General features: G+C 36.8%; 2 protein-coding genes across 4 annotated transcripts; one reads left to right on the top strand and one right to left on the bottom strand.

The window, feature by feature from the left end:
• Positions 1-969: 969 nt before the first annotated feature.
• Positions 970-8189, bottom strand: LOC107692612 (uncharacterized). 2 transcript variants are annotated; one of them, XM_016491758.1, is made up of 4 exons: positions 7940-8189; positions 3873-4015; positions 2943-3793; positions 970-2103 (listed from the first exon to the last, which is right to left on the bottom strand). In XM_016491758.1, the coding sequence occupies exons 2-4, from the start codon at positions 3989-3991 to the stop codon at positions 1010-1012; spliced, it is 2064 nt and encodes a 687-aa protein (XP_016347244.1). In that variant the 5' UTR covers positions 3992-4015; positions 7940-8189; the 3' UTR covers positions 970-1009. The 2 variants fall into 2 exon arrangements, with proteins under 2 accessions (XP_016347244.1, XP_016347245.1); XM_016491759.1 differs by lacking the exon at positions 7940-8189 and adding an exon at positions 4444-4726.
• xpa (xeroderma pigmentosum, complementation group A) lies at positions 4746-23655 on the top strand. 2 transcript variants are annotated; one of them, XM_016491757.1, is made up of 9 exons: positions 4746-5057; positions 5698-5867; positions 5954-6064; positions 6149-6254; positions 6485-6650; positions 7431-7548; positions 7801-7914; positions 17897-18801; positions 22708-23655. In XM_016491757.1, exons 1-8 carry the CDS (start codon positions 5029-5031, stop codon positions 18793-18795), a joined length of 1713 nt encoding a protein of 570 aa, XP_016347243.1. In that variant the 5' UTR covers positions 4746-5028; the 3' UTR covers positions 18796-18801; positions 22708-23655. The 2 variants fall into 2 exon arrangements, with proteins under 2 accessions (XP_016347243.1, XP_016347242.1); XM_016491756.1 differs by lacking the exons at positions 4746-5057; positions 5698-5867; positions 5954-6064; ... (2 more) ...; positions 7431-7548; positions 7801-7914 and having other exon boundaries at positions 14457-18801.
• Positions 23656-24924: the final 1269 nt, after the last annotated feature.

Genomic DNA, 24924 nt, shown 5'->3' with positions numbered 1-24924 from the left:
CATATATGGGTATAAAAACAACAACAACAACAACACATCCAAATACAACCGATCCTACTGTGTTTAATGCAATTGCTTCTCAAAAGAAACGTATTTAAATGTTTTAAATTCTGAAGTTCTTCTAAATATATTTTTGTAAATATTTGAATCAAAATGGACCCTATATACTTTCTTAATGCAAGTTCCTGGCCTTATTCTGCAATGATTCATCAATAATATTCCAAAGAAAAAATGATTTTTTTGGGAAAAAATGTCATCCGATTCAGTTCTGGCTGCATTCTGGTATAGACAATCTAATAAATTCGCAATGAATAAGTTCCTGCATAGTTTCTCATTGAAAAACAGAAATATTAAAGTAGCTATAAAAGAGTTGCAAATGGAATGGTCACCATTGGCATTTAATGCAAGATATGACAAGTCAACAGATTTGTACTAATAGACCTACCAATCTCTGTGTAAAAATAATATAATAATTCTGCCATCTTTCTGAACTCATTTGTCCTTTTCTGCAATTTGGCTACAAATCTTTCTACAAAATAGTGGATTACTCAGTAAATATACATCCGTGACATTCAATATTTTGGCTTTCATTATCACTATACATGTTTATCTTTCTTCAGAAAAAAATTTGAGCTGGGACGTTTTTTAAATTTGGTTGATTTTGACACAGAATGACCCATATATTTAGTTATTATTAAATATACGTACAATGATCAAAAAAGTGTTTACATTTATAAATCAAAGATAGTAAAAATAAAATAAATTAAATATCTTTATAAATATTTAATTTAGTACGTATTTAATAAGTTGCAGAGATGTAGGTATAAAAACAGCTGTGTATAAATCTTTAGCAGTGTGATTGTATGTGTCCAAATTCTTCCAGTTAAAAAAAAAAAAAAAAAAAAAAAAAAAAGTCCACATTAATGTTTTTTTTTCTTCTTTTTTTTTCCAACAAATTAACATTTTTTTTATTGAAGTTTCTCAGGTAAAAATTTTCAGTTTTTCTATGTTATTTTTTTCTTCCTCGAGGACATGGGCCAACTCGCGGACTAGCCTTGCTTTTGAAAAAGAAGAGTTTGGAAAGGGAGGCTTGAATACCTCTCTTTGCTTTCAAAGTGACATCTCTAAAAGCTGTACCAGCAGATTTATGACAGTCTGGTCTCGGGTCTTCATCTATTTCTTCTTGGTCACAATCCTTGAAGCTCATTTCATTGGCGCTAGCTTGAGCAGCGTTGCAAAGAGATGAATCAGTGTCATCATGCATCAGCTCTTTTTCAACAGAAAACTGATTACTAATTCTAGGTGTGCAGGACCCAGCCTTCCATCTCCATAAGGTTAAGCTTTCGCTGGTCAAGCCATTATTTCGTGCCTTAGGACGCACCAGTGTGTAGTCGAGGATAACTGCAGATAGGACAGCTGTCAGATAGCTTACAGCTATTTCATTTTCATGCCATACTGACTTCAAGTAGTTCTTATGTGCCAGGATACCATGAGCTTCATTTACAATTTGTAAAACAATATGATTCTCATCAGGAAGGCACTTATTTCTAAGACTGCAGGTAGCAACATTAATTCCTGCCAGGTTTGCTAGTCCCTTTACCAGATTGGAGACAAGAGCATCAGAAAGATAAATGGCAAAAATGTCAGCAACCTCAAATTTGGCAAGCAGTCCATTAACAACACTTTCTACAAGATGATATGGCAAATAAGTTAAACCTTGAGAGGCTTCAGTTATTTCTTCTTCTTCTGTTCCTGACTGGCTGCTTCTTTCAAATGGAGCTTCATCAAGTATATCCTCAAGCTCCATCTTCTGTTCTGAATCGAAGGTCTTTTTCTTTATTCCAGGTCTTGGTGTGAACAGCTCATTCTCAGGGATTATATAAGGCTTTGGAGTTTCACTTTTCAATCTTTTCAGCTCATACAGCTCCTCAAAGCATTTAGAAACGACATCCTCAAGCTCCAGTTCCTCCTCTGAATCAAGGTCCTCCACTTTTATTCCAGAACTTGGTCCAAGCACCTCATTCTCAGGCACTATATCAGGCTTTGGAGATTTACTTCCCCAAAATTCTGACTCTTCAGTAGATTGTGCACCTGATTTCTTCCCTAAAAGAACAACAGGAATCAGCAAACTATTTTTTAAATTCGCAATCTACTTTAGAATGTGTACAAAATGGCACTGCAAGCTGTAGTAGTGTGGCTGTTTTAGTTGACATGAATTATGAAAACTGAAATCATGGGGATTTTCCAGGAACAAAGCAGACAGTGGCAAAAAAAGATAGATATGTTAGATTAATAAAATAATTTAAAAAATACATAAAATAAACAGAATATTGTTATTGTATCAAAAAATAAAGTAAACTAAAAATATTGCAGTTGCATTAAAAAAAAAAAGTTTTTGCTTGTATAATCACAAAAATTTAATTAAATAAAAAACATTGCTGTTGTATCATAAAATAAAATACAAAAAATATTGTTTGTTGTAAATATATAATATTGATATTATTAATATATATTAATATTATTTTATATATTATAAAATATACAAAAAAATATTGTTATTGTATAAAAAATTAAGTAAAATAAAATATTACTGTTGTATTATAAAATAAAAAATATTGCTTGAGTCTATAAAATAAATAAAATAAAAATATTGCTGTTGTTGTATTAAAATAAATTAAAATAAGAATAATGTTGTTGTATATAAAAATAAAATATAATAAATATTGTTATTGTATCAAAATATAAAGTAAAATATTTAAATTTAATTAAATGCACTTGCATTGTTTTTTTATGTTATCTAGCATTTTTAGTATTTCATTATATGCCGTTTGATTTATGGTATTAGTGTCTCTACAGGCACCATAGTGACCTCTTAGATAAGTCACTAGAGGTGAATACTGTACATACACATCAAGTGAATGAAAACAGCATGTACTGTATACCTTGCCTGACTATCTCAGCAGCCCGCAGAGGATTTTCAGTGGCTTGATCCACGATATTCATTATCATATCAGTCACTGTTTTGCTGAGGATGTCCAGAGTTCTTCTCTCAGCTTTTGTCATGGTCCTGGGGCCAACAGAGTGCCAGTTCTCCTCCATGCGATCTTCATGTGGTGTGCGTGGCAATTTCAAGAACAACTTCAGGTGGTTCTCTGCTGCCCACCGACAGAAGTATTTAAGCACGTCCATGTAGAATTCCCAGCGCGCAGGTATTTCAGTGAACATTTGACGCAAAAGCTCCAAGCACAAGTAATCGACAGGGAATGTCTTGCCCATGTCATTAGTCAAGAGCTCCTGGTAAACGCAGTTGATGAGATCTTTATTAAACATATGGATTAACTCTTGCTTGAGGCAGCAGTCTAAAGATTTTAAGCTGTCTGATGGCTCAAGAGTTTCCAGAAAGCGCCTTTCGGACATGTTTAATAGATATTTGCAGTGTAAGAAATCCATCACTCGTGCAAAAACAGTCATGCCAATGATGCCCGCCTCTTCACTCTCAACACCTGAGATGTGAGCACCATTGCTAGTCCTGTCAGTGGAAGCGATAGGGCCGACACAGTGAGCGCAGTTACTATTGTAGGGCACATTAATGTTCAGTTTCTCCCACTCTTCAGCTCTCGTTTTAGCTTCCAAAATCATGCTCTCCTCTTCTCGCAGACAGAGAACTAGAGCCGGAAGGACCACATCCATGGACACTGTTCTTATCCACTCAACAATTTGCACAAACATATGGGTAAGTTTTGATTTAGAAATATGCTTGTCTTTGAGGGTCCTCTTGACAATATTGCGAGATCTGAAAATGGAGAAATGTATATTTTTGTTTGCAGGCCAGCTCTTGCATGTGCTTTTCTATATGATGTGATTGAACTTACTTGTTGGGTATCATTTGGAGCGGGTCAAACATAAGCCATGGCGCTGGAAGCTGAGGTTGTGTGGCTGTTTTGAGTGCCATGAATGTCTGAAAAGTTGAATCTCCATGGGGAGTTTCCATGTGCCAAGTTTTTTGAGCTGACACCTAAGCAGACAATAGAACAGATATGTTATAGATAGATAAACAAACAAATAAAGACTTAAAAAATAAATAATAAAATATTGCTTTTGTATAAAATGTAAATAAAATGATGTAGCCAATTTATTGAATGTTTCTCCAGCTCAAAACATTGAACATGCAGGAAAAATCCAAAAATGAAAACCGTTATTAGACAGTTCAGAGCTGTATAATTGTGCAGTAACCAGATAATTATTTACATTGTATTTTACCAGAGAATTTGTGTTATATATTGACAGCGACCTTTGCTTATTAATGTATTGCTAATTAAAAGCCATTAGCTACTTTTCACACATCTTAAAAAAAAAAATAAAAAATTAACGTTATACCTTCACAAAAATGGCCGTTTTCAGCATTCAAAACAATAACAACAAACTGTGAAAACATGGTCTTACCTGAGCAGTTATAGGTGGAAGTTCGTTATTATTATTTTTTTCACCTCTGGAGTGCCCTGGTCAATTTCAAGAAAAATCATTGATTTGGCAGCTTGGGTGAGTACGTTAACTGTTTTTGAATTATTTTTCTACATCCTATCTGAAAGATTGATCGAAATGCTTCAAGAAATTGAATCATAACATGCATTGAATTATATGTGTGCAAATGTGTAGCCTACCATTTCCGTTTTGGGTTAAAATATAAATATTGTTAGATATTTACCTTCTAATAAGTGTATAAATAATATAACATATAATAAGTGAATAACAACAAGTATTCTAAGAGAATAGCATAAGCCTACGTGGTCACCAGATGCTGCTCACTCTTCAAATGAGAGGTTTAGGTTGCTATGACGACTAATGCGTTCCTTCTCAACGCGGTTCCACAAAAGAACCAGTAGATGGCGATGATGGTCTTTTAATGCAAAAGAAGAGAAGGACTTCACAACAGCGCACGGCACGCTCATAAACATTAAACTGACATACTGAACTGGTGCTTTCAAGATCCTCGGACCAACTGTAAAAACCGAAAATAAAGTTTCCGGTATGACAACGCTTTTTCGATTCCTTGTTAGGTAGGTATGTATTATAGTAACGTTAACTTAACCAACTATAGTTTATGCTTTATACGTGTCATTATTACCACTGTAAATGTAAAATATATTATAATTGATTAGGAATCTAATATTTTATTATGCATTTATTCAGTGATTGATTCACATGGATTATAGTAATCAACTTCAGTTTATGCTATGCGCATGTATTGTTATCATTGTACATTTCTAATGAGTTAAATTTGATTTGAGATTTCTCTAATATTTTGTGAATGTATTTTTTTTTTATGTATTTTTTTTCATTCATATTGATCTTATGGATTGTGGTTAAATGCTTGAAAGGTTTTGATTTTTGGTCACTACATTATTCCTAAACTTAGAGTAGAGTGATGTTATAATAACAAACTATAGTTTATGCTATATACATTTAGTATTATTATTACAGTAGATTCATAATATATTTATATATAAATTATATATCATTTTTTATGTATTTATTCATTCATTTATAGTTATAGTTATTGTGGTTAAATGTGGCTTGTTTTGATTTTTGTTCACTGCAAACTTTTATTTATACCAATCATTTTTTATTACTTACTGATTGTTATTGTGAAACGAATGAATGACTAAATGTGTTCAAACTGGTGTTGTACCTATACAGACTGATCATGGATGTGCCAGAAGCCAGTCATTCTCAAGATGCAAACTCTTCAAACTATTCCAGTGTGACCTTAACACCACACATGTTGGCCAAAATTGAAAGGAACAGACAACGGGCATTAATGCTCAGGCAAGCCAGGCTTGCAAATATACCATCCTCAGCTCCAGAAGGTTTGCCATGTGTTAACAAAACATATATGAATTTGCACAAATTTCACTTTATCATGTAGCGTGTACAATAATATGTCTTTCCTCAGGAGCTACATGTGCTAAAGTGGCAAAAACTATAGACTTGGGTGCAGGCTTCTTTATTGAGGAGGAGACAACAGAGGAGGAGCAGCAGGAAAAGAGAGTGGTTGAGCAACCAGGTAATCAAATATGGCATCACTAACCAACATATGCATGTTTTTCCATTTGTTTTTAACTGAAGTTGAAAATTGTATGTATTTCAGCCTCAGTGATGGAGCCTGATTATCTAATGTGTGAGGAGTGTCTAAAACCATTTATGGATTCTTATCTCAGCAACGGTTTTGATCTATCTGTGTGTGATAAATGCAGGTATGGCATCTATTTATAGTGGTTAAAACATACCTTTAAATTAGTGTTACAGAGCTTACTGAGTTTACTGGCTGAAGCTGTTATTACTGTATTTATCTTATTGTTTATCTCAGTATTTCAGTTTCAGTACTTCGTTGTGTTTCCTGTGCACCTGCAGTTCAACAGCTGCTCAAAACAAGCACTGTAATGTGTATGTGTATTTCATTTTATAATTGCATATGTTTGCATAGAGACAACGAAGTGAAGCACAAGCTAATATCTCGCACGGAAGCCAAACAGAATTTCCTCCTGAAGGATTGTGATCTGGATAAGAGGGAGCCACTGCTGCGATTTATTCTGAGGAAAAATCCTCACAATCCACGCTGGGGAGACATGAAACTCTACTTAAAGACACAGGTAGGTTCAACACATCCAAATATTAAACTAAAATCCATGCTAAGGATAAATAAAAAGTTAGAACACCGTGAAATAAAAACATGCAAAAATAATGATAAAAAAAAAAAACATGTTCCCAAACACTTCTATGACTTCACATCTGCCTTTTTAGTCTCAAACTGTACAAAAAACACACCATTAGTTAAGCCTGAAGGAGAAATATTTTTAACAAATAAGAATTGAGAGTGTCAGATTGATTATAATATTATGGGTACACTTCACAACAAGGTTTTTTACATTAACATTAGTTAAAACAATAGCTAATATGATATTATGATTTATTAATTTTGGTTTATTTCTTCATTATATCATTAAAAAAAAAATGATGTTTCCGAAATAGTGGTTGTGATCACCAAGTGTACAATTATTTGAACAAAATTATCATAAAACAGTATGATAATGTAATTGTAAATGTAATGTATTCCTGTGATGGTAATTTCAGCATCATTACTCCAGTCTTCAGTGTCACATGATCCTTAAAAAATCATTCTAATATGCTGATTTGCTGTTCAAGAAACAGTTCTTCTTATTATTAGTGCTGTAAAAAGTCATGCTGCTTAAAATTCTTGTGATTTATTTTTTTCCACGATTAAAAAAATCTTAAAAGTTGAGCAAAGAACAGACTTCTAAAGAACAGCATTACTTTTTTTTTTAATGTAAAATTAAATTTAAGTTGCATAGTTTGTTGTTCGGTTTTGTTTGTGTATAAATACTGTATACCATATTTTTATGAAATTTAAGGTGGTAAAGCGCTCTCTGGAGGTGTGGGGCAGTGAGGAGTCTCTGGAGGAGGCCAAAGAGAGCAGAGATGAGAACAGGGAGGTGCAAAAGCAGAAACGCTTTAATAAAAAGGTTAAAGGTATGAAAGCTGAGCAGTCTAGTCAGTTACTCTTTGACTGTCAGATTTTAAATATACACTAAAAACTTATTACACTTAAAAAGACTGTACGTTTAGAGAAGTAAATAGCAATCATAGAAGAAAAAAATCTGTTCAATGTACTGATTAGACAAAGAAGAACTAATGAAAACTTTAAATGAATAAGTTGATACTGGCTACATTTGGTCACCGTGTGTCTTTATACATTGCTCTCCATCTTCATCTGGCTTTCAGAGTTGAGGAGGGCAGTCAGGAGCAGTATGTTTAAGAAAGATACCAGCGTTCATCAGCATGTTTACGGCCCTGAGGAGCTGCTAGACAAAGAGGAAGATCTCTACAGGAAAGTGTGTCAAACATGTGGACACGAACTCACTTTTGAGAAGATGTAAATATGTCTTGGAGGTCTCACTGCTGTGGCTACTGTTCAGGGAAGAAGCACGGTCCGGATCCAGGTCAGTGAAGAGTAACACTGATCTTGCTTCTGGTCCTCGACACATTCTCTTGGCTCGGAGTCCAGGTATCAAAACAGGTTTGCATCAGTTTCCACTTGAACCAATTTGGAGTATCTGAAACTTCTAACCAACATAGAGGTGCTGTATTGTGTTCTGAAGTTGCCTTCTGAAGTTTAGAAATGTAAGCATTAAAGGAGTAGTTCACTTCCAGAATAAAAATTTACTCACCCCCGTGACATCCAAGATGTATATGTCTTTCTTTCTTCAGTCGAAAAGAAGTTAAGGTTTTTGAGGAAAGCATTCCAGGATTTTCCTCCATATAGTGGGACTTCTATGGTGGTCAGTGGTTTGAAGGTCCAAATTTCAGTTTCAGTGCAGCAATCCCAGCCAAGGAATAAGGATCTTATCTAGTGAAACGATTTGTCGTTTTCTAAAAAAAATTAGAAATGTATATACTTTTTAACCACAAATGCTGGTCTTGCATGCATGACATAGACAAAAGTACCGACCTAGTGTATACAAAGCGAACGTGCAAAGAAAGTCAAACGCCCTTTACAAAAAAGGTACCGATGTCAGACAATTTTGATGTTGGAGGAGAAAATAAGAAGGACTACCCTACCTTTTTGAACCGAAATACACAGACGAAGAACTAACCACGCGTGACTTTTCCAATGTGATTACACAATGCGTGAAGGTGCGCTTGCGCATCGCAGAGCTAATGCATGATGAGCATTTGTGGTTAAAATGTATATACGTTTTTATTTTTTTTAGAAAATGGAAAAATCGTTTCGCTAGATAAGACACTTATTCCTCGGCTGGGATGGTGTAGAGTCCTTTGAAGCTGCATTGAAACTGCAATTTGGATCTTCAACACGTTGGCCGCCATTGAAGTCCATTATATGGAGAAAATTCCTGGAATGTTTTCCTCAAGAAACTTAATTTTTTATGCGACTGAAGAAAGAAAGACATGAACATCTCAGATGACATGGGGGTGAGTAAATTATCAGGAAATTTCCATTCTGGAAGTGAACTACTCCTTTAAAGGGGTCATATGATGCGATTTCAAGTTTTCCTTTCTCTTTGGAATGTTACAAGCTGATTGTGCATAGATAAGATCCCTAAAGTTGCAAAGACTAAAGTCTCAAAACCAAAGAGATATTCTTTATCAAAGTTAAGACTCTGCCACGCCCCCCTAAAACGGCTCGTTCTAACACGCCCCCATATATCTACCTCACTATGTGGAAATATTTAGGTAATGCCGCCCAAATGTGCACTCAAAGAAAGAAGGCGTGGTTTCAGTCAACATATTCTGTTACACCAAATACACAAAATAATGATCTTTAAAATAGCATCATATGACCCCTTTAAGATTAGAGTGTGTCGCACTAGATTTGATTACAAGAGGGCACTGTAGAGCTACTGGTTTCAGAAAACTGGATCATCAAAATGATAGATGATGTAAGGTTGAGTTATTTTTTATTTTGGGTTGAGCACACTGTTGAATATACTCTAAATCTGTGAAATGGAGAAGAAAATACAAATGATAATATATTAAATATTACATCCAATCAAGTGTTAATTTAAAATGTAGGATGTGATTACCAAACATCTGCCCTTTCAATTGTGAGATTATCATTCCTGATTATCATAATGATGAGGCAAAAGCACCAAACTGGTCCAAAGTTGAACCGGTAACAGGATCTCTTTTCTCACTCTCCTACCTCGTAAAGTCCAGTGCCTGTTTGTTCAGTGAGAGATATTGGTGATAGAGATTATCTCACGGTGTTGTGTTTCAGTCTGTCTGTGTGAGTATTGAAAGTATCAGGCTTCCTAATTCACAAGAAGCACGAATGCACTCATTCCTTAATGGCCACTTTTTTCCTCACCTTTCATGCTAAGGTTGGCTAGATACTTTATGCTGTATTTGAAATAATGAATTTAGTCAATGAAATGTGTTTGTAATAAAAAAAAAATTCTTATTAGAAAGTGTTTCTCCATTCTGTGTTTACATTGCCCCTTATCAGCTTTTATTACTGATGTCTCAATGACCACAAACATGCATATTATTATTCTTCAGGGACACATACTGTGTGATCGGATCACTTGCCTAATTTTATCACAGCGAAGCTTGCTTAAGTGAGTAAGAGCGTGAATGTGTGAATGTTACTTTTTTCATGGTGTCCACTAAGGCAGGGTTACACATGCCATGCATTGCTGCCATTATTTGTGTTCGCCCTATATCTTGTTAGCTTTTTAGTCTTTGGCCTCTTTGGGCCATTGTAGAAACGAAGGACAACAATGTCCTGAAATGTCAGTAATGCTAAACCTGTTAAAATAATTTTTTGGATACTAAAAAAACTACTAAAGTAGTTTGTGGAATATGTATTATATACTATACTGTTTAGCAAGAATTTTTTTTTTTTTACAGATTTTTTTAGTCTAACAGGATTGTCATGCTCACACAGGATGCTTTTATTAGATCAAAAATACAGTAAAAACAGTAATGGTTTTGAAGTATTATTACAATTTAAAATAACTTTTCTGTTTTAACATTTTTACAAATGTAATTTATTTCTGTGATGGAAAAGTTGATCATTACTCCAGCTTTCAGTGTCACGTGATCCTTCAGAACTCATTCGAATGCTGATTTGCTGCTCAAGAAACATTGCTTATTATTATCAATATTGAAAACAGCTGAGAGCAGAGCTTGTGGGTTGGTTTTCCATTAGCTCTTTCTCGTAGCTGTCACCATAATTTAAAAGACACGTTCACTCCCTCAGACTGTAAATGTTCCTCCCATGGATTTAAAGGCGTGCATGTTCATTTTGTCAGGCTATGTCAAAACTATGGACTTATGTAAACTATGGACAAACTACGGATGCAAAAGTATTTGACAGTGTCAACGTCACAAACGGTAATGAATTCATTCCTCAAGCCCCTTTAGTGGGGCATTTTTATTTCTGTTCTCATGCCTGGTGCGTTCTTATGACCTAATTGTGAAGTCCCAGCATTGCAGTTCTGAAATTCAAAACCCTCCACGCTTTTATCATCATTCACACTGACTCAACTAATGCACACAGGGACATGAGACGAGCTGCCTGCTAAATTGTCCACCTGCAATCGCACAAGTATTGTAATAATAGATCTGCTGTTTGTTGATTAGTTACAGTTGAAAACATAATAATATATAGCATAGCTTAATTTGAGCTTGAACATAAACTACAGAAGAGCTTGATGCATTTACACATGCATACGTTTATTTAGTGCCATGTAACGCTCTTGATTTTTGTAGATAGAAACTGCCTAGTGTCTTTGCATTGCAGCTGATGTCCCATAACCTCTGCTGACCTTTGGGGTCAATGTAAGGCCGAAAGACCAGCAAAGCACAGCAGAGTGAGAGAGAAAGAGGACATACCACGCTAATGCCTGTGCTTTGATTAATGGCACTCATGATTTGCCACCTGCTGTTTTATATGGCCCTCTGTGAGTAACTGATCTGGAAGTGCTTGCATGCGTGGCGTCCCCATTTTAAATAGCTGCCTAAATTTAACAGCTTTGTGGAGGTCGTTAAAAATTCAGACACCGACAAGTTTGTAAGCAGCGTGCGTTCTGGTGTGAAAAGGGCTGCTCTGAACTGCTCAGTGTAGTCTGTTATATACAGCTGTCATAGTGGATCCATCTTTTACCCTTTCGCACACGTGATGGTAATACACGAGATGCGAGATGTGTGCGGGCCCATTTACTCCATATGCAAATGCTTTACATACTGTTCTAAATAGCCTCGTACCCGACTCCTCCACAGCTCTGGAGGATAGATTAACCACTGGCAGGGAGGGGTATGTGCAGCCTGGCATCTTTCTCTACTATGATTCTCTAATAAATAAGTTTAGATCTCTTCTGCTGCAAATGCTTAAAAAGTGCACTTTTTTTTTTTGCAAAACAAAATAAACAAAACCCCACATTTTTTTTGCATTAACCACTGGCAGGGAGGGGTATGTGCAGCCTGGCATCTTTCTCTACTATGATTCTCTAATAAATAAGTTTAGATCTCTTCTGCTGCAAATGCTTAAAAAGTGCACTTTTTTTTTTTGCAAAACAAAATAAACAAAACCCCACATTTTTTTGCAAAAGTTTACATTTTATTTAGTGTTAAATTAAAAGTTTAGAACAATGTTCTTAATCAGTAAAATTGATAAACACTGTAAAATGCTTCATTCAAGTACTTCCAAATATGAGTAATTGATAACACTTTTCAGTTAAGTTCTATGTTTTTATTAATCCAATAGTTAATATAAAATATGAATAAACAATATTTTACAGCACTTATTATCCTTGGTAAATGTTAATGTCTACACATGCTTATACATTTTTAAAATTTAAAATAGATAAAGTATTAGTTATTGTATTATGAATGCAAATGATTTAAAATGTAACAGTACAATATTTATAAATGAACATTGACTTAAAAAGTTTGATAACTAATCCATTAATTAATGTTAAAATATTAAACCTTACTATAAATATGTATATATAAATGTATAGGATGAATACAATTTTTCCATTTCTGTCTGACAAAATGTTAGCATTTCTAAATGTTGGCATACTATTTGAATGTCAGTTTGTAAATAATTTATTATAGCTAATTGTCACACGTTTTATTTAGTCTTAACTTACTAATATTTCTATAGGTTTATTTTTGAAGGGCATTTTCTTGTAATATTGAACATTTCCATGGTTATTGTCTGGAAAACCTATAGCGGTCCTTTATGCCAATTAGGATTTATTGTGGATAAGCTACCTTAAGTTTTACAAAAATATGATAATACTGTAACTTTATTTTGGAAGTTAAAATGAAATGAAAATCTCCTGATTTAAAAGTTACACTGATTTACTGGGTGATTAAAAGTTTTTAACTTTGTGTTTGTAACCAACATACAAAATAGAAAATTACTGGACTTTTGAATTTATTTACTGAGAAAAGTTAACAGTTTTTGAAAGTTCCCCATGTGACAACTAGCCCCGATCTTTCACTATTTACTTTAAAGTGTTACCAAGGTCAAAATTTCACATTGCATTTTGAAAACTAGGATTTAAAGGCAAATGTGCTGTTATTAGACTGGATGTCACCATCTTAGATTTATTGTAAAAGTCTGTATAGCCTTCTTTCTTAATGGATGCCATGATTTCAGACTGTCATATCCCTCACACCTCTGCAGTTGTTCTTTTCTCTCTCTCTTTGTTGGTTTGTGCTTCTCATGTCTCTTTCCCAGGGCCAACTTGCCTTCTGTATGGTTGGCAGCAGGCACTGGCTCTAATACGGGCATGCAGCTGTCGTGGCCCAGAGGCAGACATTGATAACATTCAGTTGACAACAAATGTTTCTATACTCACGTTATGTGAGCGAGCTTCTAGGAGGTGCGCGCCCACAATAGACCCACGGCTCTTCTGAGCACAGTGTTTTGCTCTAAGCTTTGTGGACTATGACATGATGTCTAATAATACCTGTGTAGTGGGGAATGGGGTGTGATGTGTCGTCCCTTTGATCTAGGAAACTATTTGTCATGTGAATTAAGGACACTTCATATACAGCTGCCTTTGATTAAGAGATGCACATGTAAAAAGAAACTATTGTAGAAGTATTGTTTTAATTCTACAAACTGTCTTTGCATATCAAAATAATTATTCTATACTAATATTATTTGAAATTGAATTTATCAAGGCCAAAAAAAAAAAGATATTTAAAACGTGATGAATTATCCATTTATAGGTAAATGTTAGCTTTGAACTATTACACAAGACATCCTTCCTAAAATAGTAACTGTGTCAGAAGCTTTGGGGTAAATTGTGCCAGTGGTTGAACTAATAGTCATAGTTTCTGAATTTGAATGAAACCTTAATATTATAAAGATAAAGGGATGGTGTTAAAAGAGAATTCCGCCCGCAACTACAAGTAATATTTAACATACATTTCCATGCTGTCCTGAAGATTCTAATGCATTATAATGCTTAGTTTGTTCCATTAAAGGAAAAAAAACTAAAATAATATTTAAATAAACATAAATCCTTCTCATGGCTGGGTTATGGATATTTTTAAACAAACTTTAAACAAACTAAAATTTTGTGAGCAAAGTATAGGATATGTCATTTTTCATTTAAATAGTAGCTAATTTTTTTTTTATTAGAAATGCAAATTGCTCACGTATTCTCCAAGAACTAAACCTACCCCTTAACATGACATAGCTTACATTTAACGTTTAAATATTTCCAGACATCCTAAAATATCATTACGCGTATTAGTTTTACGTCCTTAATTGCTCCTTGCCTAGAGGACAGCCTAAAAAGTGTCATGTTAATGTCAGCTATGTAGTTATCATTTATAGCATTACGTCATTATCATTACTAGACCTATGATTAGCGGTAAGGGGATCATACCTGTGTGGTGAGACTCTCTCTCTCTCTCTCTCCCTCTCTCCCTCTGTCGTCGTCGTCGCCGCAGTGTCTCCCCTCGCTCACACAAACCGTGCTGCGGTCCGGTGTCAGAGGCAGCACCACTGATCTCCGTGCGGGACGCCGTTAAGAGCAGATGGAGACACTTCGAACGGCCATCTCGAGCAGAGAGAACACCGGACCGTTAAAAAAGCCTCTGGCAGACACGAAAGAGCACTGCAAAAGTGACGATCACAGCGAAACAAATTATGTAGATCTGGGCAACCCATCGGGCATGAAGTCAGACAGCACAAAGACAGTAAAAGTCACATTCACAGGCGAAGGGAACCAGCTGGCAATATTCAAATGTAAAGGCGATGCATCCATCTCCGGGATTAAGAGTCCTGGGGAGCGAGAGGAGACTGGAAATGCTGCTAAAAATTCATCGAAAAAATGTCACGCGGGGAAGTGCCATTCCGAGGGACTCTATGGAGAGCGCGCTCCGTTTATAGATTATTATGTGGACGCGGGAACAGATGCAAAATCCGAAAATGCAAAATCTGCGTCGTATGAAACGGAGGAGTTACAATACACCGACATGTACTTGAACAGTCGCTGCGAATCCAAGGGCAGCACGACCGTGGCGGACGTAGAATCACACTATATAACGACGCACGAGATTCAGCTGACGGAATTGGATCACGATGTGGATTACGAGCTTGGACGCGGACCCTGCTGGGATTTCGAGGATGATAATCTGGTGTATTCATTTGTTGACTACGCATCATTTGACAGCGACGAGACGACTCTCGGAAGAATCCAAAGCAAGTCCAAGAGCAATAAAGGTCCTCTCGCTTCACGCGCAGCGAAGCTTTCCGCCTCAGGGGCTCTGGTCAGCACCGAGAGTGAACTTTGTGAATCCGATAAATGTGCCAGCTCGGATGAGGGCGCCGGACAGCTTGGAAATTCAGCCGGACATATTCACCTGTCAATCAAAACGTCTTCGCGCGCGGTCAACGAACCAGCCGGTCTGTTAGGACACAGGAATGTCCGCTTTCACACCAGACGTGCCGGTGAGCGGAGTCATTATTCGTTTAAAAGCTCTGACTCCAAAAGCGAGACCCTGTTTGACCGCTACTTTATCCCTCCTCCGGGTCGCCAGCACCTCGCGAGCAAACTGAGGGGAAAAGACATCAACGAATATTCCAGTGGCGCGTCCAGTTCCGTCAGCGAACTGGATGATGCTGATAAAGAGGTGCGTAACCTCACCGCGCGCTCCTTCCGGAGTTTGGCTTGCCCTTACTTTGATGCCATAAATTTGAGCAGCTCGAGTGAGTCCTCGGTGTCAGAACACGGACTGAGTTTTAACAAATGGTCCGCTTTCGTCGACTTGAATTACGGCAATTTGACACGTGAGGCGCACAAGAACTCTACGCCTGTTATGGAGGGAAATAAAAGCACAGAATGTACGAACATAACAGACATGGTTCAAACTGATACACCTAGCACTCAGACTAAAATAGTGTCGCTGAAGAATAATTTGAACTCGCAGCTGGCGTCTAAGAAAATAGAGTTACGAAGCAAACCGGGTGAAACTATCACACTTACTGAAACCTTGAACTTTAACTGTAACGTTGGAGCAGGGATACCTGCGCGCGAGAGGCGCGCAAAACGCGCTCTGAATGCCATAATGTCACGTGCCACAGCTGATGTTACCGGCACCACGCCAGCCAAGGAGGGGTGTGAAGCAGAAAGTCCTTGCGGTGAGACCTCTGAAGATGCCCACAAGAAAGCCATCTTTGCCTCTAGTCTTTTGAAAAATGTTATTTCCAAGAAAATGCAGTTTGAGCAAGAGCGTAAAATGGAAAGAGGTGAAATAAGCGACACATATCCCGTTCCACAAGTGTGCTCCCATGCTAAGGATTGCAAAGAGACTGTGAAGAGCCTGCAAAGACAGATTTCAGAAACCGCCTCAGGACATTCCCAAGAGGAGCTTGGTGATGCAACAGACCAGCCGCAAGAGAATCCGTGTTGCCATGCTGCTGAGTCACCCTGTGACCCAGAAATGACCTCTAAATTAGACTCAAGCGGACCACTAAAGACTCCTTTGACCCCCAGCCAAAAGAGTGCTTTTAAAACCTGGAAAGATGGAGAACAGGAAGCACAAGGTGATGGAGAATCTCAGTGCGCACTGGAGGAGGAGTCGCCACTGCCAGACACCTCAATTAGACCTGTGACGGAAAGCAGTGAAAGTGTTGAGGGCGAGAGTAGTAAGATGATTAAGATGTCTCACTTGTATGTCCCTAGCTCGCAGCTTATGCCTAAGGAAAAGGAAGCTGCCGGGCTTTCATTACATAATCTGAAAGTGACTGGAGAACTTGCAGAGTCAGATGGGGGAGGGTGCGGAAAACTGAGCTCTGACCAGCTCCGTAGCCCTGCGGTCACAAACCAAACCTCACAGTGCCAAAAAGCCCCCGAAATCAAAATACGCCTGCGAAGTGTTAAAGAAAACAAAAGCAATCAGTTCAATATCACCAATCTGTTAACGCCCAATATCCATCATAACACCAACGCTAAAAAGGCGATAAGAGAATCTAAAAGCCATTTATTGACCATATCAGACAAAGTGCCTCATTTTATGGTGAGGGATGTTAGAGATAGTAAATGTAAGTTCCAGACACCTATTCATCAGGTTCGAGATGTGCGCAAATTGGTAAAAAGCTCATATCGGTTTGTAGCGCTAGAAAATTCTTCCAGTTCATCAGGGATGACATCCACAGCATTACGAGAGGAGAGCAAACCTGTTAATAGGGGACCTGACAAGAAACCATTTCCTACACCAATGGTAATAAAATGCCAGTCTGTGAACACAAACAATGCCGCAAAACCCTCCCAGCCTGTTAACACGGGCGATAATGTCAGTGAAACGGTGAGATTATCACCAAATCTCTCGGAGTGGGCTACTAAAAGTGAAACCCTGCGCGCTGCACCCAGAGTGCCGTGCGCTAAGCAACCTGTGACTGAACAACCAGAGTTTAGCTTAAAAATCGACGCTAAAGCGGCAAAACAAAAACCAGAAAAAGCAGCAGAAGGCAGCGAGAAGAAACCCGAGTCGAAGGTTTCGAATCAAATAGCTCTTGAAAAGTTAAAGGCAGCTGTGAAAACTATGGAGCAACTTTACTTTTTTGATAGGAATGAATGGAAGCGCAAAACGCAAGCTCCGCGACCAATCATGGACAGTCACGTGCTGTCGCTCATCACGCGAGAGGAGCAAGGAGTCACGACCAAAACGGACATTGAGAATGAATACGGGAAAGTGGACACTAGCTCGCAGCTGCACATTGAAAAGTCAACCGCAACCTTGAGTTCTGGTGTTGACGACGATAAAGCGTGTATGCTAACAGGTTCTCACGGCCAGGAAGACACGTCTAAGTTAGTAACCCAAAGGGCAGATTCTTTCAATGACAAGTGCGTTTTTAGTCTGGGCAGTAACCTCAAAGCACCTCCACGTATAAATACAACAAATGACAGCACTCAGCAAATGTTTTCAAGCAGAAACTACACCCTCTCCACACAATTTCATAAAGCTCCGTTGTCGCTGAAAATCTGTCCTTCTAAATCGAAAAGTGAGGAAAAGCACCAGAAAGAGCACCAGCAGACAGATTCTGACAATTACCTAACAATCCCTGTCAAAGCTCACGCTTCCGATTCGAAACCCTCACAAGCATCGCACCTAAAACCTTCCCATCAGCCCTTGCAACGCTCACCTATCGTAATGGAGTCTTGGTCTCCTGATAGTCATACGGCCACAATATATCACCATGCCGTGCCCCTGCCGGCCGTACCTGCTGCTCAACCCCAGCTCCTCTGCCTTACCCCCCCGGCGGACCTCCCACCGCCTCACATCCAGCGCAAGCTCCTGCTGGACCCCTCCACTGGCCAGTACTACTTAGTGGACACTCCTGTGCCCATGCAGCCAGCCGCCCAGCGCTTTTACTATCCTGAGAGTGGTCAGTACTTGGACATTCCTTTATCACTCACCCCAGTACCTGTGTCCGTTTCGCCGGTCGCCCTCGGTCCTGCGGCAGCCTATCCCCCCACCTACTTGGTCTACCCCTCGACCCTGCTGCCACCCCATCCGCAACCAGTCCCCCAGTCCCACTCTTCCACCTGCTCGGAGGGAGAAGACACGGTCGAGACGGGCAGCATGTATCTGATCCCACAGGGCACCGCAGTTCCCAGCAGCACCACCAAACCTGTCATCAGTATTACATCCCAGAAAGGTGCTCGTATTGTTGCTCCTCCCTCCTTTGACGGCACAACCATGAGCTTTGTGGTGGAGCATCGGTAACGGAAGGTAAGTGGCCACTGCATGGCTGTGCGTGTGTGCATAGTCTAAAAAATGTAGGAGTGTTTTCAAGTTGAGCAACAAAATATAAATCATGTTGCATTTATTACAAATATTGCTTTCTCTGAAGCTTTTTGAGCTTAATCAATATATAATGCAAGCAATTTGCTGTTGAAAATGAAGGCAAACAAAAAAATTTCAATTGATAAAATAAATAATTTGCTTTTAAAAATGACACTTGTGAAATGTTAGTGGAAAAAATTTAATTCATAGTTAGTGTGTTGAACTACACCCTGGGAATTGACTTCATACATTCACTCTCAGAAAAAAAAAGTACAAGGCTGTCACTGGGGTGGTACCCTTAGGTGCAAAAGCTAAAAAATACATATTTGTAGCTTCTTTACCCCTAAATGGTACATATCAGTACTTTTAAAGTACATCTGAGTACCTAAAGTGTACATATTAGTTGTCCTTCATCCTTCTTTTTTCCTGAGTGTTTACTGAAATCACATTGGGACCAGATAAATAAACATCATTCTAAAAAAAAAAAAGAGGCCAAACATCATTTGTTTGCAATTGCTATTGATGAAGTTTGATATTTAGTAATTAGTAGCACTTCATTCATAATTTTTTTGTTGTTAAATAAAATAGATTTGGGTCCAACTTTATATTAGCTGTCCTTAAATACTATTTACTTACATAAAAAAGTACAATGCACTTTTTGTCGTCCTATTGTATTGCAAAACACTTTTGCTGCTATTGAAGTGGGATAGGATAAGGTTATGGACAAGTTTGGTGGTATGGGTAGGTTTAAGGGTGGGTTAAGGTGTAAGGGATGGGTAAACAGTGTAATTATAAATGTAATTACAGAAATTGGATGTAATTACATGCAGGTATTTTTAAAATATAAATACAATGTAAAAACATGTATGTACAGTGCATTGCATCAAATGATTAATTTAAATGTAAGTACATAGTAAAGGCCACCTAATATAAAGTGGGACCCAGATTGTACTGAATCCCAACCACTTGTTTCTCTTCTTACAGTGAAGATTTCTTAATAGTATGAAATATTAACAATATTTAGTATAGGCTATAAAACATACATATGGACAGGCAAAAAATAAAAAAAACTGCTTTTGTGTCTATGATTATCTATGTGGGTTTCGTGGAGCAAAATTGTGTGAAAAAGTGAATGTGAATGAAGTTATGAATTTTACAGTCTATAATACTCGTGTATGTGCTTGGGCCTGAATATCGATGAAAAGTTGAGACTTGTTAGATAGTTTAATGTGTCCAGGATTTTGGGTTTTTAATTGCTTTACTATGTCTGTGATGTATTGATGTTGCTTCATCACCAGTAACACATTTGATTTAATTTTTCAGTTTGAATTAAAGCAGCTTGACAAAGAATAGTGTCGGTAAGCAAAATAAAGGCCACTGTGGCAAGTAAAACACTTTCTAAGATGTTTAGGTAAGATGAGAAAGAAATCTACAGAGGAACCAACAATTAATGTCTCATACACACAAAAAGTGAATGTCAAGACTTTGCAAATGAAAATATGTATGTATCATGTTTTTCTCATCAACAAAATCATAGAAATACCAAACATTGGCAACTATTGCTGGCACTTGACAGTATGCATGTGTGAGTGTGAGCTGGAGCGTGTGTATGTGTGTGGAAAGGTCAGCGAGTAAAGTATTTGTTGTGCTGAGGCAGTAGGATGACAGCTGCTGGGGCCGATCAGAGGACCAACAAGCTGCAGCAGGGTCAAACCTTTTTATAGAGAGCGACGGCGTGAGAGGGACATTCATATGTGAACTTTAGAGATTCTTCAGTCTGCTGCAATACTGGATGCAGCGATGAAAGCAATATGGTCATTGACTGCATATTTAATGCTTGTGATAAAAGACACGCATTGTCATGCAGACTTATTCTAATCTTTTGTTTTCCATTTATGTTATGCTGTATGCTGTACAGTAAGGATGGGAAGATTCCCCGATTCGCTCAGTGCATCGGCATAAAAAGTTAACGATCATCGGTTTAAAAAGTGTGCATCGGATACAAGTTGGCATTTGTATCGCGATGCATCGTTTCTAACATATTTGCATCGGTAAAAAACTATTTATTTACTATACTATGCTATACTTTTATTGTTTAGAAAGTGACCAATAATCTGTGACCAATATTTTACATTTAGATTCATTTCTCCTCTCTAAACTGTTTCTCAAGCACGTTCTCTCATCACCGCTGCTGCGTGAATATGATGTATCACAACACCATGGAGACCCGAGGAAAAGCGGGGATTAAAGTCCAAAACCTATGTTAAATTTGCTTTATGGAACCAAATCATTTGACAATGAGTCAGACTAACTGAAATAAGCCTTATGAAACAGGCCTTGAGGCATTGATCATATTTTTTCCATTGCATCGAATCGCATTGTGTTGAATCAAATCGAATCGAAATCGAATCGCACTGCATCACTGCACACATTCGGACACGACTGTCGGAATTCGCCCCCTAGTGGCAGTCGCACGGAAATTTCATTATGATCGTACACGGCAACATGGGAGAGAAGCTTATCCTCGCGGTCTCAGAAAACCCCATTCTGTATGATATGGCCGATTTGTGAGCATTTTTAACTAATTTAAAATGTCCTCAAGTCAATTATGATATTTCACTATATTAGTGAGGAAATTTAGCCCTCATAAGTGTAGTTAAACAAGTACACAGAATAGTGTGGGTATATATATACATATATATATATATATATACACACACAAAGATAATACCCCGAGATCTGTTTTTATTATTGTGCGACGGTTTGTAGATGCCCAAGCTGCCGACGAGTCAGGTATGTTTTCGCCTGTCCCGATATGACAGTTGCCCGCACCAATATGGCGGCGACGTTGACGTGCGGTCGAGCGGCCAATGAGGCGTCTAGGTATTTATTATGTCTATGGTCGGCACCCCACGCAGCCCCTGTACGACTCTTCATTGGAAATGAATGACTTCCGGTCCAACGGCTGTCGTTTGTCGTGTGCAGTGGAAAGGCGGCTTTAACGGGTGAATCGTATCGCATTGCATTGCATCGGTAGCTGCTTCATATGTATCTTTAATGTATCGTATCGTTGTGCTATGCATCGAGATGCGTATCGTATCGGCCTCAGGCATGGAGATCCACATCCCTATTGTACAGTAGTATATAAAATTATAGCATTTCAATAGAAAGTGTCATGATACAATTTTCCCCCTTTTTTATTTTTGTTGCTTCAAATGACTTTATGTAAATATGAAAACCTGTCATAGAAATATTAATTATTACTTTTTTAAATGATGAGAATCTAAACAAAGAGTGAAATAAGCATAAACACAATATTCATTGTGTGAAAAACAGTTTGTCATTTTTTGCACAAATTACAACTTTACCTCACTAATTTCCATCACAATTAACAATTTTAAATAAAGTTTTCCTTGTTTTTTCAATGGAATTTTTATAAAATGGAAAAATCAAGGTAGGCCTAAATAGATTTTTAAAAGATTTTTTTTGTTTATTATTGTGTCATTTTTTATATTATTCAAAGAAAAGTGAAAATATTTAATTGTCTATGATACACAAAATGTTAAGAAATTAGGAAAGAAAAATTTTTTATTGAGAAAAATGTTGAGAATTGACATTTATATATACTATTATATTAAAAAAAGAGTATAAAAATTATACAATTCTAAATGTATGAATTGCAAACGTATTAGAAAATTATTAGTAGACAAATTAAAATCACTAATAATGTTTTTTTTCCAAAATATGCAGTTAAAGAAAAAAGTAAGTTAAGTATCACTATTAGATTAATATAATTAAGCATTGATATTTATCGTTCCTTTGATTGGTCTGTTCTCTCCTTTTCCTTCTCAGGATGGTCTGTGTCTGTCTGTCGGAGTCAGTCCTCCTCCCACTTCATAAAAAAAATTCCTCGGACATGTTTCAAAGTATCCCACATCTGTCTTCATCAATTCCTACCCGGTGTTGCCTCCTGATCTGTGACTTTTGCAATGTTGAAAAGCTAAAGATGAAACGTTTTAAAGCAGCTTTACAAACTTTGTGCAACATTTGCTATTTATCTGTAGACTTTTTGAGGCAACTATCTTTTTGTCCATCCAACTCTGCATAGTTAAGGGAAAATGTTTTTTGTTCAAGTTTTCATTATGTTGTATAAAGTGTTTGTATTTTTACATTTTTATGGACTCCTTTTTATCTACCTGTAGATAGCAAGTTCTGATTGAGTAAAGCATGGCTTGTGTGAAAGAGAGAGAAACAGAGAAAGAGAAGCATTTTGTGTGGTGCCCATGTTGTGTGTGTGAGAGAGACAGAGTAAATGTGTGTCTGTTTCCTCTCACTGTGATGAGAATTGTTATTATAGTGACGGACGGATCATTGTGGAGTTCAGTGTAATAATAATAATAATAATGCTTGAACTGAAAATACTTGTACATTTAAAAATTGTCTCAATCTTTATGTTGCCAATTACCTCAGTTTGCAGTGCAGGCATGTTGCTATCTCATTTTGCCTCCACAGTATAATACTCCTTATACTTTTGTTCTGTTTTACCCCTTCTTTTCCATCATCTGTTCTCCCTGTTCATTTTTTTTTGTCTATTTTGTTACATTGATCATATATTAAAGGTATATGGATCTGCTGGCCAATCTATGTACCAATTTTAGAAGGAATTCATTGTTATTTCTGTCAGTGTTAAAAATGCTTATTATAAATGTGATATTCAAATTAATTCCATAAACATAACACTTGGTTCAAATTTCATGTAATCAAAAAATAACCAATACATGATGAGTGTTGCTACCACTTAAAAATATGACCGAGAAAAACAGATTAAACATCATTTGTAATAATATATGGTATTAGATGCATATTATATTATTAAATCACAACAACAACACAAATTAAGATGCTACAACCTGCTTAATAAATTATAACACTTATGTTGATACTCATTATGGTACTTATGATACATGAACTTGGTATGCTGAATATGGGTATTTTGAAAGAGTTTTTCTGAATGTGAGTATATAAATATAACAGCAAGTTCTGTAAGTTTAATAAATTTCATATAATGATCAAAAAATCCACAAATATATATTCTTCCATCATGAGAGTTGCTATCAAAATATGACAAAATTAGATTTTAGATACTTACTCATTATGATACTTATTCATGATGCATAAATACAATACTTGGTGTGCTAAAGATTTTTCTGAGTATTTTGAAAGAGTAATGTGGGTACGAATAAAACATGCAATTGTATAAGTTGTATAAGAATAAATCAAGTAGCCTCCTTAACTCACATTAAAACACATTCAGTGGAACATGCACGTCATTGCACTATTAAAATCACTTATACGTCTAGTTCCAGTGATGTTAATAGTACACGAGTACATGAGGAATCTATTGGCCCACTCAGCTGCCTTTTGAAATTGATGTATGATTTGTTAGGATAGGACAATATTTGGCCGAGATACAACTATTTGAATATATGGAATCTGAGGGTGCAAAAAAAAAGCTAAATATTGAGAAAATCGCCTTTAAAGTTGTCCAAATGGAGCTCTTAGCAATGCGTATCACTAATCAAAAATCAAGTTTTAATATATTTACAGTAGAAAATTGACAAACTATCTTCATGGAACATGATCTTTACTTAATATCCTAATGATTTTTGGCATAGAAGAAAAATCAATAATTTTGACCCATACAATGTATTTTTGGCTGTTGCTACAAATGTACCCCAGCAATTTAAGACTGGTTTTGTGGTCCAGGGTCACATATAGAATGACAGTTTGCTATTATATATAGCCTAGTAAAAATATTTTGTCAGGTAACTTAAAATTGCATAATAAATAGTAACGTCTAACTGGTTTTAATCAAATAAAATAAAAAAATATATATATAATTGATCTTTAAGGTAACAAAAATGATGTAGAGTGTAGAAAGCAATATGAAACGTGAAAGAATTGTATTCCATTTTAATGTGCAAAAATGGCACAGATTTAAAAAGTAATTGAATTTTCCCAAGCTCATTTGTGACCCTGGACCACAAAACCAGTCATAATTAGCACGGG

The sequence above is a fragment of the Sinocyclocheilus anshuiensis genome, unplaced genomic scaffold (assembly GCF_001515605.1).
Source record: "Sinocyclocheilus anshuiensis isolate Anshui unplaced genomic scaffold, SAMN03320099.WGS_v1.1 scaffold50, whole genome shotgun sequence".
NCBI lineage: Eukaryota > Metazoa > Chordata > Actinopteri > Cypriniformes > Cyprinidae > Sinocyclocheilus > Sinocyclocheilus anshuiensis.
Note: the sequence above shows the minus strand (reverse complement) of the source record. Positions and strands in the feature narration are given on the sequence as shown.

Excerpts from the sequence above, each read along its gene's own strand:
- LOC107692612 (XM_016491758.1), bottom strand. The coding sequence starts at position 3,991 with ATGGAAACTCCCCATGGAGATTCAACTTTTCAGACATTCATGGCACTC. Across the intron at positions 3,794-3,872 it reads CTCCAAATGATACCCAACAA|ATCTCGCAATATTGTCAAGA; the intron begins GTAAGTTCAATC and ends CTCCATTTTCAG. Across the intron at positions 2,104-2,942 it reads TGCTGAGATAGTCAGGCAAG|GGAAGAAATCAGGTGCACAA; the intron begins GTATACAGTACA and ends TTGTTCTTTTAG.
- xpa (XM_016491756.1), top strand. The coding sequence starts at position 14,602 with ATGGAGACACTTCGAACGGCCATCTCGAGCAGAGAGAACACCGGACCG.